This window comes from Camelus bactrianus, chromosome 30, assembly GCF_048773025.1.
Source record: "Camelus bactrianus isolate YW-2024 breed Bactrian camel chromosome 30, ASM4877302v1, whole genome shotgun sequence".
Lineage (NCBI taxonomy): Eukaryota > Metazoa > Chordata > Mammalia > Artiodactyla > Camelidae > Camelus > Camelus bactrianus.
In genome coordinates, this window is record NC_133568.1 from 22,552,095 (window position 1) to 22,565,251 (window position 13,157).

Sequence of the window (13,157 nt, forward strand, 5' to 3'; positions counted from 1 at the left end):
GGGAGGAAGGATTCTGGTTACTTTCTTCCCACAGGGAGAGTACAGAGAGAGCGGGGAGGACAGTCACTTCAATACGTTTGTCCTTTGAAAAAGGTCCTGAGTTATTCTCTCTCTTTCTTGTTTTCACCCTTTCCATGTTTATTATTTTAAAGATTTGCACATTTTTGGCCCTAAATTTAACTAGAAGACATTTTCAAAGAAAGACTTCCAAATTGAAAACTTGAAAAAATTTTAAAGCCAACTTAAATCAATTTGTTTCATTTTACATTGACCACCTTAAAACTCAGTACCACATTTGAGTGTGTATGTAGAAAGGTCAAAAATAAAAACAATTACAGTTCAGATGTGCAGAAAATCAGGTGGTTGATACGCTTCCTAGTGTGTTCATTTTATACAATGACCATTTATCCTAATATAAAATCACATATTGCTATGAATGAAATGGAGATTTCTTTTTTGTTTTCATCCTGAGTGAAGTAGACCCTGGCTAGAGAAATCAGTGGATGACCTGGTGCTCAATAGTAATGGTGCCTCTTATCTTGGCATTTAAGGTCGTCTATTGGTCAGGTACTGTCCCCTTTAATTGAGGAGTACTGCCTTCTTTGATATGATACAGACCATGAAGAGGAAAGATAAAGGAATATGTCAGGCTTATTATCTTGCTTTTGTTGCTAGAGCAGAGCTCATTGCTGAAAAATACATCAGGGGATCCTGTCTGTTCATGTGAATTCACTCTGTGCTACCCACAACTGCAGCAGAATAATTCAACAATTATGTGAGTCTTGATGTTCTTTGTCTCTATGAATCTCAAAGGTCATGGCTTCAAAACTGCTAATACTTGTCTCTGGTTGAGGATTAAATTATGCAAAAAATGAAGCACATTCCATTGTAAGTATTATATGATAAAGAAAATGCTGATATAGAAAAAAAAAAAAGCAAAGAAAGAAGTAGGGGGAGATAGCAAAAACAATGCAAATGCATGGTAGTTGCTCAAAATTCCCCAATGTGATGTTAATGTTTTTTTCATATTCTTGACTAATCTTTCTTTCTTTTGCTCATGATTTATTTATAATTTACAACAGCAAACACACACATTTATTTGTATGCTCTTTATGGGGGAATTATTACTATGGAGAGGGAAAATATGTCATGTTAAGCAAATTAATATACCAGACTTACATGCCATTGTCTAATATAACAATAATTTAAGAATGCATACCCTTAAATAATCAACTTTATTTCTGTTCCCACATGTGTTCTGAGTGTGTCATTTCTATGGCTGATTAGTAGCAATAATGAATGATACATAAAAATAATGGGGAAAGAAAAATATTTGTCATTCAATTTTGATAGAAAGCTCAGTTTCAGTAGTGATAATATAAAAATGGATAAATATGTTTTGAAAAAAGAATGCTAATCAACTCTTTATTCTATCCATGTGTACACATAATTTATATGCTACTGTAACATCTAAAGTAACAAAAAATCATTGGCAACCAAATAAAACAGAATCCCTAGATTAACAACCTAAGGAGGTGATGTACATTAGAAGCCAGTATGGTATGATGGGTAGCCTGGAATCTAGAACGAACTTGCCTAGGTTTACATGTACTTATGTACATGACTTCAGATAAATTACTCAGTCTTTGTCCCAGTTACCTTATTGTATGATGGGAATAACATCAGTACCTTCCTTATATAATAGACATTTAAATGCAGTAACACTTAAAAATAAAAAAGTAGAATAAGATCTGGAAATATAACTGCTTAAAAAAAAAAGAGTAGAGAGAAATTTAGAGTTACAGCTTTGTTTGACATATCCACAAACATCTGAGAGAACACAAATCTTCTCACCATGAATAATTTCCTCTTTTTGGCCAGTAGCATAACTCAATGAGATCAGTAAGAGAGGGTGGCTCCTTCATGATGCACGGAGGGGAACAGAACTCAGCACTGAGTCTCCTCTTAGTGCCAACCGGTCACCCTGGTCACATTCCGTCCCTTTACCTCCACCTGTTCCTCACCATTACTTTTCAGGCTAGGACAGCATTCATTAAGATTCCACTCAGTGTTCATTATGCAACACTCAACCTGGAGATGCTCAGTAGATGCTACCAGTGGATAAAATCTTTGATGTTTGTTATTTATGTATTGAGGATGAGTGAACACAAGTGTGAGAAGTACTTAGGATTTTCAGAGTTGACACATTTTCCTAGCATGTCCTTTGGTATAGATTTCATTTTCAAGTATTTATGTGAAAAGTAAAGTAACATGACTATACTATTCTATAAAGAGAGGATATTTTTGCTCTTAAAAACTGTGTTGTTGGGACAAATTATTTTAACAATGTATGACAATGCTAAATTACTATGAGTAAATATACTGTGTGATTTATCAACTTCTAATTTCATTTATACAATCACTAAAACTTAGAACATTTTCAAACAATTGGGTGATATTCTATGTAAATTGAATTTGTCAAGTGCAGGTATGTGTGAAGTTTTAAACAGAGTTAAAATTAGATAATTAGCTCTACAGAGGAAGCTTCCAGAATAATGCAGAGGTCATCTGGGATGAGGAAGAAGTTTCTGAAAACACAGGTGTCAGCAGGAGTTGGATAACTGCCTAGAACTTGACTGAGCCCTAAAATTGGATAAAAGGAAAAGAGATGATAAAAACTTATTTATCAGAGAACATATGGCAACGTGTCCCTAATTTTTGTTTTTAAAAAGAGAGAGGACAGGGAACTACAGATAGAAGCCAAGGGTGCAGCTTTGCATTTTGTATTGTCAGCGGTAATGAGAACAATCTGCTTTGTAATTTAAGTTCTTAATATAAAGTTAGAGCTGTGGGCATCCAATGGTAGATATTGACAGGTATGAAAGCTTTCTCGTGAGCTGTTAGCATGTGTCATTTATGTCTTCCACGTAGTTCTAACGGAACATAGAGATAACTCATTTCTCCACTAGTTACAAAAGTGAGCAAAACTAATCCTCTCTTTTTGATACTTTTGTTTTTCTAAAACATATACACCTAGAGAAAGTTGCCACAAACTGTGGTTACTACTTAACTTAGCCGTTTCTTCCCCTAAATAAATGTCATAGAAGAGTGACTTTCCATCAGAACATCTCATACGTAATGTATAACTTGAGCAAGTAATTTTTCCTTTGGTGATAATGGCATGTTACCATGGAAGGGTCAAGGTGGGCAGACAGGAAGGAACAGCGAGCTAATTACTGTCTTGCATTAATTCATTTTTTTCTTTCCTTTTTTTGTATTATTAACTATAGTCAACATACATTGTATCTCCAGGACTTATTTATTTTACAACTGGAAGTTTGTACCTTTTGACCATCTTCAGCCCATCTCCACTTCATTTTCTTTTTGGTCATATTATTTCTAGAATAAAGAGATCAGTCTATGAGCATTCCTAAAGATAAACTTAATATAATAATAATAATTATTATTTTTACAGTTGTAACAGGTAAAAATGTCATGTTTACTATACATTACACCCAGGTAATTCTTTATATGCATTTTTTCAGTTAATTCCTCCATTAGGATGATGAGGTATGTGTCCTTAATATTCCCATTTTACAGATGAAGCTACCAAAAGACAACATTTTAAATAACTTGACGAATTACATGAGAAAGAAATGTTAGCAACTGGAAAATAATTTAAAATGTACTACATAGACCACTTAATTTTTCTAGCATGTGAGACAACATTATAGAAACATGTGAATACTACATGTCATCTCTACTCCCTTTTCTAGGACAAAACGTTCTATAGAATTGTAACTTTATGTATCATGAATACGTGGTCGTTTCCATGTCCAGCCTTACTTGTAGCTGAAATAAATCACTTAGCACTGCAGAATTCAAAAGAATATATCACATTTTAAATATTAAAATGAATAAGAACAAAGAAACAGCATGAAATAAAGTTGTGTAAACTATTTTAATATGCTATCAAATGTCTTAAGAACACTATAAATTATATTCACTTTTTTGTATTTTGCTAACGGTTTATACTAGAAAGTTGAAAATTCAATTATTTTCAATAATTTTCAATTATTCAAACTCTATGAAATGCCAAATTTATTTGCTATGTTAATGTACCCACTTTATTGGCTAGTTTGTAACTTGAAAGAAACATCATCAAAATGTTTTATTTCATTCAGTTTTTAAGATACATTTCCATTAACCTTTCTTATGCCCACCTTGGCCAAATCTCAGACATTTGACAGCTCCTGGTATTGTGAAATACTACTTTTAAAAATCTCTTCTCCTGGTACCAGAAGACTAATTTCACAAGCAATGTAAGGTTCTCCCTCTAGTTTCTGGGGAGGGATGGAGAGACGAGAGGTAAAGGACACATAACCAAGATGGGCACTATCATAATTTCAGAGTTCTGTGTGACGGCAGGCATCTGACTGCTGGCACTCTATCCTGGAGCTCATGCATGGGGTATTCAGAGATATTTTGAAGACTCGAGGTCCCTGTTTTTCCTTACCCTTTGGAATATATTCTTTGGATGACTGATTTAAGTACCCTCTCATCTCCTACGTTCTGTGGAACATTTCTAGAGCTGAAACCACTTGACCTATGGGACGTACACGCAGCTTTGCTTTGTCAAAGGCTGGGAACTGCATTTTGCCAAGCTTCGGCCCTTTCTCCTCCCCTGTAGTTTCAAACAAAGCAGCTTCCCATTCTCAGAGCACTCTAGGGAAAAAAGACAGCAACAAAAACTAACATGTCCCAAGGATCTACTTTGTGATTGAGATGCTAGGATAGATAATTGATAGGTAAACAGATATATGGATAAGTGGATGGATGAATGGATGGATGGATGGATGGATAGATGGATGTACAGATGGATGGATGGATGGATGGATACATAGATGTTTAAGATAGACATAATTGGATATGTAAGAAGTCACATACTCATTTCCTACATTTATCTCTCTAATGTGGCTCTAATATGTCCGATTTTAGTGGATTTGATATCTAATGCCCATTTATATCATATAAAAGAACATGAAGCTACCTTGTAGGTTTTGTGTAGCCCTGTAAGCTTAAACAATGCATTTGTACCAAACTGTATTGTCAAATATGAAGCAGAATTCTTATGCATTGCAAAGGCTTTCCTATTCATCACACTTCATGGAATCTTATGCATATGAGAATTTTTACAGCAATCATCAAAGGATGTGTTTTGACTGAACAGTTTAACTTCATTACCTTTTCTCCCAACTGGAGATAATATCAATAAGTCCAAACAAGTTAAAATGCCAAACTCATATAATTTCTAGACAGATTTTGGAAAATTCCTATTGTATCCTAGAACTAACTGGTTTGAAAGTTGATTTGAAAAATATATCAAAAATAAATATATATTAATATTAATATGGAATGAATATTATGGAATTAATATTTAACAAAGTTAATATGGCTTCTATATATGACCCAGTAAAGTAGATTGGGATTCATTATTATATTCATTTAAGAAATATTTATTGGTCACATATTATGTTCTAGAAACAATTTCAGACAAGAATAAATGAACAAGGCAGACAATTCCTTGCCCAATTAGGGTTTACAGTCTAATAAGGGATATAAAGACAATAACAAGTGAAATGTATACAACGGAATACCAGGTAGCTGAGTGACTGGTGGAAAGAGACGCTGAGCAAGGGACATGGTGGGGGACAGTGGTCAGGAAGGCCTTTCTAAGGAAGTTGCAATTGATCACAGACCTGAATGGAGTGAGGGAGTGAAAAAGAGAAATGTTTGGAGGAAGACTGTTTCAGGGCAAGAGCATGACATTGGAAGAGTTCAGAGCACGCAGAAATAAGTTGGCCCAGGATAATACAGGACCTTCCATGTCAGATCAGCAAGTTGATTTACAGTTTGTATGTGCTGTGGGGCCCTCGGGATCACCCAGTGCTGGAAAAGACAGGGATCTGTGCCCTCCAGCAGAATGGCGTCAGCTGGGTGGTCGTACGGGCTGTTGTTAATTGTTGAGTCCTTGCGTTTGGCCAGGTACTGCGTGTGCTTCCTGTTTACTTACTCTTCGTAACAATCATGTTTTAGTAGATGGGACCTCGTTTTACAGATTGCAATCTCAGACCTGGAACGATTAGACAGTTGGACAAAATTCACAGAGTTATTTAAATAAAAATGAACTAATTCAAACTCAGAACTGATAGGCTCAGGCCCATGTGCTTAGTGAAAAACTCATTGCTCATAGTTTCTGAACCCTCTAAAATTTTTCAATGTTTTCCTGTTTCAGCCACTAGTAATTTAAGACTTACACATGAACCTGGGTGTTACTGAAGGGTGATATTTAAGCAGTGCAGGTTTAATATGAAGCTGTGCTATTTCCTAAACACCTGCATTAGTTTACCTTTGTTAAAACTTACAAAAATGAGATCTTAATGTCACGTTTTTAGTTTAGGATACAGCTGTGTTCTTGCAATATCCATGTGACCAGAAAAAGGTTACAACAGTTATTGAAATATTATCCAGTCTGATTTCTAGAAAACTGCAACTTCTCTACTAAAGTCAGGTAACATTTTTTGATATAGTTTACAAGGACACTTTTTAGACTAGCAAATAGATATCTAGCCCTGAATCTCTTTTCCTAGGTACCTTATGATTGACAGTCTCATCATTAACTAAACCAGAATTTATGTAACACATCTGCTTAATGTCACTAGACTCAAACGTCAAACCCTGTCAATGCAGATGTTCCATCAATGTGCATTTTTAAGAGGTGTTCATCCAAGTTGATGAACTGTTTATAAGGCATTCATCCCTCACACAACTGGCTGGGATCCCCAGAAGACCCTATTTCTTTTTTTCTAATCTATTTTCCATAGTATGCTTCATCTGCTGTTGGTCATACTTTCCAGTTCTTCAACCAAGATTACATAGCAATATTTTTTAAATACAGGGAACAATCATTCATGGAATAATTCATGAAAATTTCCCTAATTATACTTTTTCAATTTTTATCTCAATATGATAGGAATATAAATGTTGTCTCACCCCTTGTATTTCTATTTTACTTGCAAATTTTTGTTTTTGAAATTTTCTTTTGTTTATCATTTTAAGTAAATGATAGTGTTTAAGTAAATAATGTCATGTAAATAATGATATGAATGTATAAGGATCTACTACAGTTTATGTCCTCTCCACTACTTTTAATATCTTCCTAAATTGTATTTCAGGTCTGATTTTCTCAGGCTTTTGTAAAGTGATGATGTCTGTGTCGCCAACATAATGGTTCCTGATTGATATTGATTAAAAAATTGCCTTCTATTACATGGTATGGGTGCTTGTTTCAAAGTACAGAGAAGAAATATTGTAGCCATTTCATTCAACTACTCCAATTTTAGCTCAACATTTAAAAATATTTGATTTGAACATATGTGGTCAATTTGGTTCAGCTCAGTTTCACGTGCTATTAATAAAAAATGAACACAGAAAGCAATTTTGAGGACACAGTATTCACTCTTTCTGTTCAACCTATGAATTTCAAATTCCACTTCGATTTGAACAGAATAATAAGAATCATTCTTATAAGGATGATTAAAATTAAAGTGTTTTACTATCTTACTTACATTATCTTATAATGTTACCTTAAGGCTTTATGTCCAGCAGCTTAGCACACTTTCCTCATAATGTTACAAAAAAAGTAACTATTGCACCTAATTTTATATTCTGTAATAAAAAAAAATGACAGGGAAGAATCGGTTATAGTCTAAGGTCTTAAAAAAAAGAAAATGCTGAAAATTTTATCACGTTTTATTTTACTCATGGTAAGAGTATTGGAGTCGATAATAATATCTAGGATGAATATTAACTCCAGTCTGAATCCAATACTCCTTCCATTTATTTCTATCATGTTTTGTAGCAATGAAAAATTACTGAAAAAATTGTCATGCTTGCCATCATTTTCATAAAGTTTAAATTTAATGTTGAGTAAATGTTGACACATATTTTGTCATTGTTCTGTAACATGACAAAATGTATTTTGGTTACATGTGAAAATATATGAAAAGCTCCTAAACATAGCTTGTGCCCCCTTTTTTATAGAAACCTGTAATATCAAAGGCAGTGCCAATGTGTACTCTGTCTTTGATTAATTAACATTTGCCACGCATCTAAATTTGAAATCAGTTTTAAAATGTGGTCTTTACAACAATTTTAAAATATCAAACTAGAATGAATCGTAGACTCTCAGTCAGAAACTTGTTTATTCTCAGAAAAGAAATAGTTTTTAAAAGTTTTATATAACTGCCCATCTTCTCTTAGGTGTTTGTCTCTGTGGAGGATCGGGAACTGAACACACATGAACAGTTTACTCTTCGTAATAGTTTAAAAAATGGATAAATGAAACACTATTAAGACAATCTAGTTCAGTGCCTTTTTCATATAAAACATTCAAAAATTTTGAGAATTTGTATTGGATTGTATTGGAAAAGATGCTGGAGGAGCATTTCAGGGGCTGCTGGAACTGACTTCCGCTGGCACCTGAGAGCTGATTGTGAGCTTCACGTCCGCTGTCTGCAGGCGGGACCTGCGGGGACCTTGAAATAATCATGGGGTATTCGCTCCAAGAAAACCAGAAAACATTATGAAGTGGACCTTTTTCTTTTCCCAAAGAACTGGAGTACACAGCTCTTTACCAAGAGACTACCAGTTTGCCCAAACGCACAGTAGCATTAAAAAAAAAAAATCAATAAACCCCCCCCCCTAATTATTTGACTGCACAGCAGAACCAAACATGCACGCTAATCTTTTAAAGCGAGGTCCCAGTTCATTAAGGAAATCGTAATTTTCCTCCTGATCAGAGGCCGCTGATTCTAAGGAGCTCAGGGACCCAGCTAAGGACCCTGTTCCCTCGAAGGCGTAGGTCTGGAGGGAGTCGAAGGGCGGGGCACAGGGATCGGTGTCGGCTTCCTCCAGCTTTTCGAGGATGAACCTCCTGAACACGGCGCTGTCGGGGCCGACCTGCCAAGACCGCCCGCGCAGGCTCCGAGCCTCGGCGCCGCCGCTGCGCCGGGCCTTGCGCTCCCGCCTGACGGCGCGGCCCCTCAGCTCCGCCACGTCGAAGGCCTCCGTGTCCTCCTCCCCCCCGCCTTCGTCGTCGTACCGGAATATGTTCTCCCTCAAGTCCTCGCTCTTCTCAGGGAACAGGGTCTGCTTCCGTCGTTGCTTCAGCCCTAGGATCAAAAAAATAAACCCTGTCAAAGAAAGCACACCAGAACATTAATTAACACAGATACAATACAACGCTATGTATGATAAATATATACTTAATACTATGTAATACTGCTACTACATTATAAATAAATAACAAATAACAAATATTATTTTATCATAATGTGCTATTATATATTTACATTAAAATATATTAAATGTTATACGTTCACAATATTACTATATAAATTTATAATATTTATACTAAAATATTAAATATTTTGATATTTTATATGTTCAAATATTAATATATTATGTACAAATTATATGTAATAAATGTGTCAATAATACATTGTTATATTTATATTATGAAATGTTTATTTATATTATGAAATGTACAATTCTTGCTTTTGTTACAAGCTTAAGACATGTTTAAATGTTTCTGATAAGACAAAAAGATATATTTGCTACTGAAAATTTACAAATGGGACTTGCAGAATGACAAGGAAGTAAAACAATCTTCCCACCTGCTGACTTAGAGTAGAAAAGCATAAAAGTATAGTGAACAGTTTTTGATAATAATTTAAACTTTAAACATTTTCTTCATACTGCAAATAGAACAAAGTAGAATGAGGGGACATTTTCCAATCTATACACATTTGTCAATCTTAGTAACCAATGATCCATATTAGTGGAAGTTAATCACAACAAACTGGTTTGATTTTCAACATTGAGGCAAATTCTGTGGCATAATTGTTTTCTATGTTAAGATTTACTGATTACAAAAAATATGTGCCAGTCATTTTTCTAAAAGCTTTACATTTGTTCATTGATTTGTTATGGTACCCACATTTTATTATAATTCTCCCATTAAAGGTGAGGAAACTGAAATGCAGAAAGATTAAATCACATACCCAGAGTCACACAGCTAGGAAACAAAAAGCTGGCATTCAAAACCAGAAACCTGGTTCAGAATCTACGCTTTGTGATACCATGTTAACTTCAGAAACTCCAAGCCTATCAGGTTTTTGAATCATAACACTAATATGTCCACATCAATTAATTACATAAGATAATTTTAACACTGTGTACAAATGGAACACTTTCAGAATGCTGTTTTCTTTTTTTTAATTTTAAAGAAAAGTGTGTGTATATGTGTGTGTGTTTCATGGCTAGCCAACCCATACACAATCTTGGGTCTTATGTAGCTGTTTAGAATTTTATCCAATAGAATTGAAGCAAGCAGGAAGTTATTAATATTATCACAAAGAGAAATATATTAGGCAATATTTTATATAAATCTTACATTGAAAGAAATTGAAATAGTGTTCTTGAAATGAGGTCATCCTGCTTTAATCCAGGCACTGTACTTTAATATAGCTGAGATATATGGTTGAAATAGAAAGGAATCTAATAAATAATTTTTCAATCTTCAAATTGGGAGAGTGTATTCATGGAACTTTCACAGGAAACTGCTATTGGTTGACCGCAACTTCTCACCTCCTAAATATTACTTATGCCCTTGACTGTGAGCTGCCCTTGGTTTTCTTGCAGGGTTTCAGGACCAGGTTTAAGTCTGTACCTGTGAGTAATTTAGTACTTGCCATCCTGCAAACATTATAATGTTTTTACTGCTTTTTGCTTCTGATCTCTAGCTATGTAGCTCTAAATTCAGCTTTATGATCAAAGATCATTAAAATTAATTTGAAAACCTGAATCTAGGTAGAAAAGAAGGGTGATGTTGAATGGAGAGAGGAACGCATGGTTTTTGAAGCTTTGGGAAAGATGAGAAGAGTGAAGGCAAAGCAAATCCTGAAACATTTTGTATGTCAGTTTGAGCTGTGAGCTTGGAATTCCAGAACTGTGGCTGATACATTTGCTGTCAACACTCACTAAAGGTGTGTTGGGTTTGATATGAAGTTATGGAAGCCAGAGAAGGGCTTAGATCACATGTACTGGTACGTTAAAGAAAGGGAAAAAGTTACGCTAGATGAATGATTAGTAGTTTTAACTAAAACATTTGGGGGCTCATTTGCCTCATCTGTAAAATGAGTATAACCTATTTTCTTGTGAAAACAACAGCAACAATAACAAACAAACAAACAAAATCAATTGGAACTATTTTACTGAGACTTCTTCTGTGTTTAGCACTTTTAAATAAGACTCTCTCTTTAACCTTTTTTTCATCCTAACATTTACTTTCTTAATGCTCCTGGGCTCTCGTGAGCTGCAGTATCGGGTGAATAGAAGCTGTTACAGTTGTGGAATCTCAGTATTTCAGTTACTGGCAGCATGACCCCTTGTAAACTGAGTAACTCTTTTGAGTTTCACTTTCTTCATCTATACAATGCAGAGGATAATAGTTGCTACTTCTTAAGGTTATTTTGAGGATCAAATTGTATAATTTCTGTAAAGCACTTAAGACAGTCTCCTGGAGTGCAATAAGCACTTGACAGAAGGTCACTATTATTATTATTATTATTATTATTATTATTATTATTATTATTATTATTATTAAATTTTTATATAACTATGTATGTTGCAATGCATGTATCAAAAACAATTCCAAATAGACGTGCAGATGTGTACCCATATACTCACAGAATTCAAGGATCATTGATTTTCAACTTGAAATGCATATTCACTCTATTTTTCATTTACTTTACTTGGTTTCAGAATTGTAATACATTCAGAAGAGCAATTAAACACATGCATGTGCACACACACACACAAGCCCACACTACACTGCTATAACGGAATTAACTATTTTCTATTTGCATCATGTTTTTGTAAATGAATGAAGATGTGCTCGGTTCACACTACTTACCAAATATTACCATAATACATATCAGAACAGCAACGACGACTTCTGTCCTGAAGCCCATGGAAAGCATAAGGTCCCTGTCACTGCAGGTCTGCGTGCCGCCACTGCTGTCACAGTCGCAGACGTGGATGGTAAGGGTGTTTGTACTTGTCAGTGACGGGATTCCATTGTCAGCAATTAGGATGGAGACGTAGAAGACAGGCTCTTCTTGAAGGCTAAAACCGTTTCTATTAGTCAAAATTACAGCTGTGTTATCTAAAACAAAAATCCATGTGCATAATTTTTTCAATAGTATAAAAGAAACTCATACCAGTTCAAGTACTAGAGGCAGCAGTACAGAGATCAAATTAAGTTCAAAAAAGGAAGAGCAATTTTCTGATAAAAAAGACAATTAAAAGATCAGCTGAAAAATTCATTATTGATTTTGATGTTGCCTGAATCCCAATTACACAATTAAATGAATGATATGAATGAGTTCCAAGATGATTTTTTGATAAAGATAGGAAACATACATGTGGAACATAGAGAAGAAAACAGCTTTTTAATCAGGTATCAATATTTTATAGGGGCTACCAGCACTGAATTTATAATGACGGTGTCAGTTTCATTTGGGTTAAATACACATAGTGCCTTTTCAAATAGAAACTCATTATTTCACAAATGCTATAAATACACAAGATTTTCAAAATCATCTACCTATTTCAGCAAGTGATCTCAAATAACGTATTTACTAAAAAGACAAAAGGATTAATTTTACTTGGTGTAAAAGATTCTATTAGAACATTTCATTTCTCTTTGACATTATTAACCCATTTTCTATTTAAAATTCAGAGAATCATTAAACCTTAGTAGTACTGATTCATTCATCTAGACAGAACATTCAAAAATTGAACAGAAACAAACAATATATACTTCAACACATTTGAAATTGTTTTTCCCCAAATTCCCAAATATTTTAAATATTTGCCTTAGGACAATGATTCCCTCTTTTTTGTATTGACATCCCCCTAAACGTTTTCTGTAGCAATCAAACAAATTTAGAAGACACAACAGTAAAATGCAAATAAATGGGAGTCTTTTGAAATATATGCCTACCTTTTAAAAAAACCAAATTCTCCCTCAT

At 34.4% G+C, this 13,157-nt stretch overlaps 1 protein-coding gene across 5 annotated transcripts in view; it reads right to left on the bottom strand.

Moving 5' to 3' along the window:
• Positions 1-3,153: 3,153 nt before the first annotated feature.
• The window catches only part of CDH19 (cadherin 19), a 73,528-nt gene continuing 63,524 nt past the window's right edge, over positions 3,154-13,157 (bottom strand). For 3 of the 5 annotated variants that reach the window (XM_074355160.1, XM_074355159.1, XM_045510594.2), the window contains 2 exons: positions 12,038-12,289; positions 3,156-9,254 (listed from right to left, as the gene is read on the bottom strand). In XM_074355160.1, coding sequence (XP_074211261.1) covers positions 8,764-9,254; positions 12,038-12,289 — 743 coding nt within the window. In that variant the 3' untranslated portion in view covers positions 3,156-8,763. Of the gene's footprint in view, positions 9,255-12,037; positions 12,290-13,157 lie in introns of those variants that run through there. The other 2 variants (XM_074355161.1, XM_074355162.1) reach the window with 2 other exon arrangements.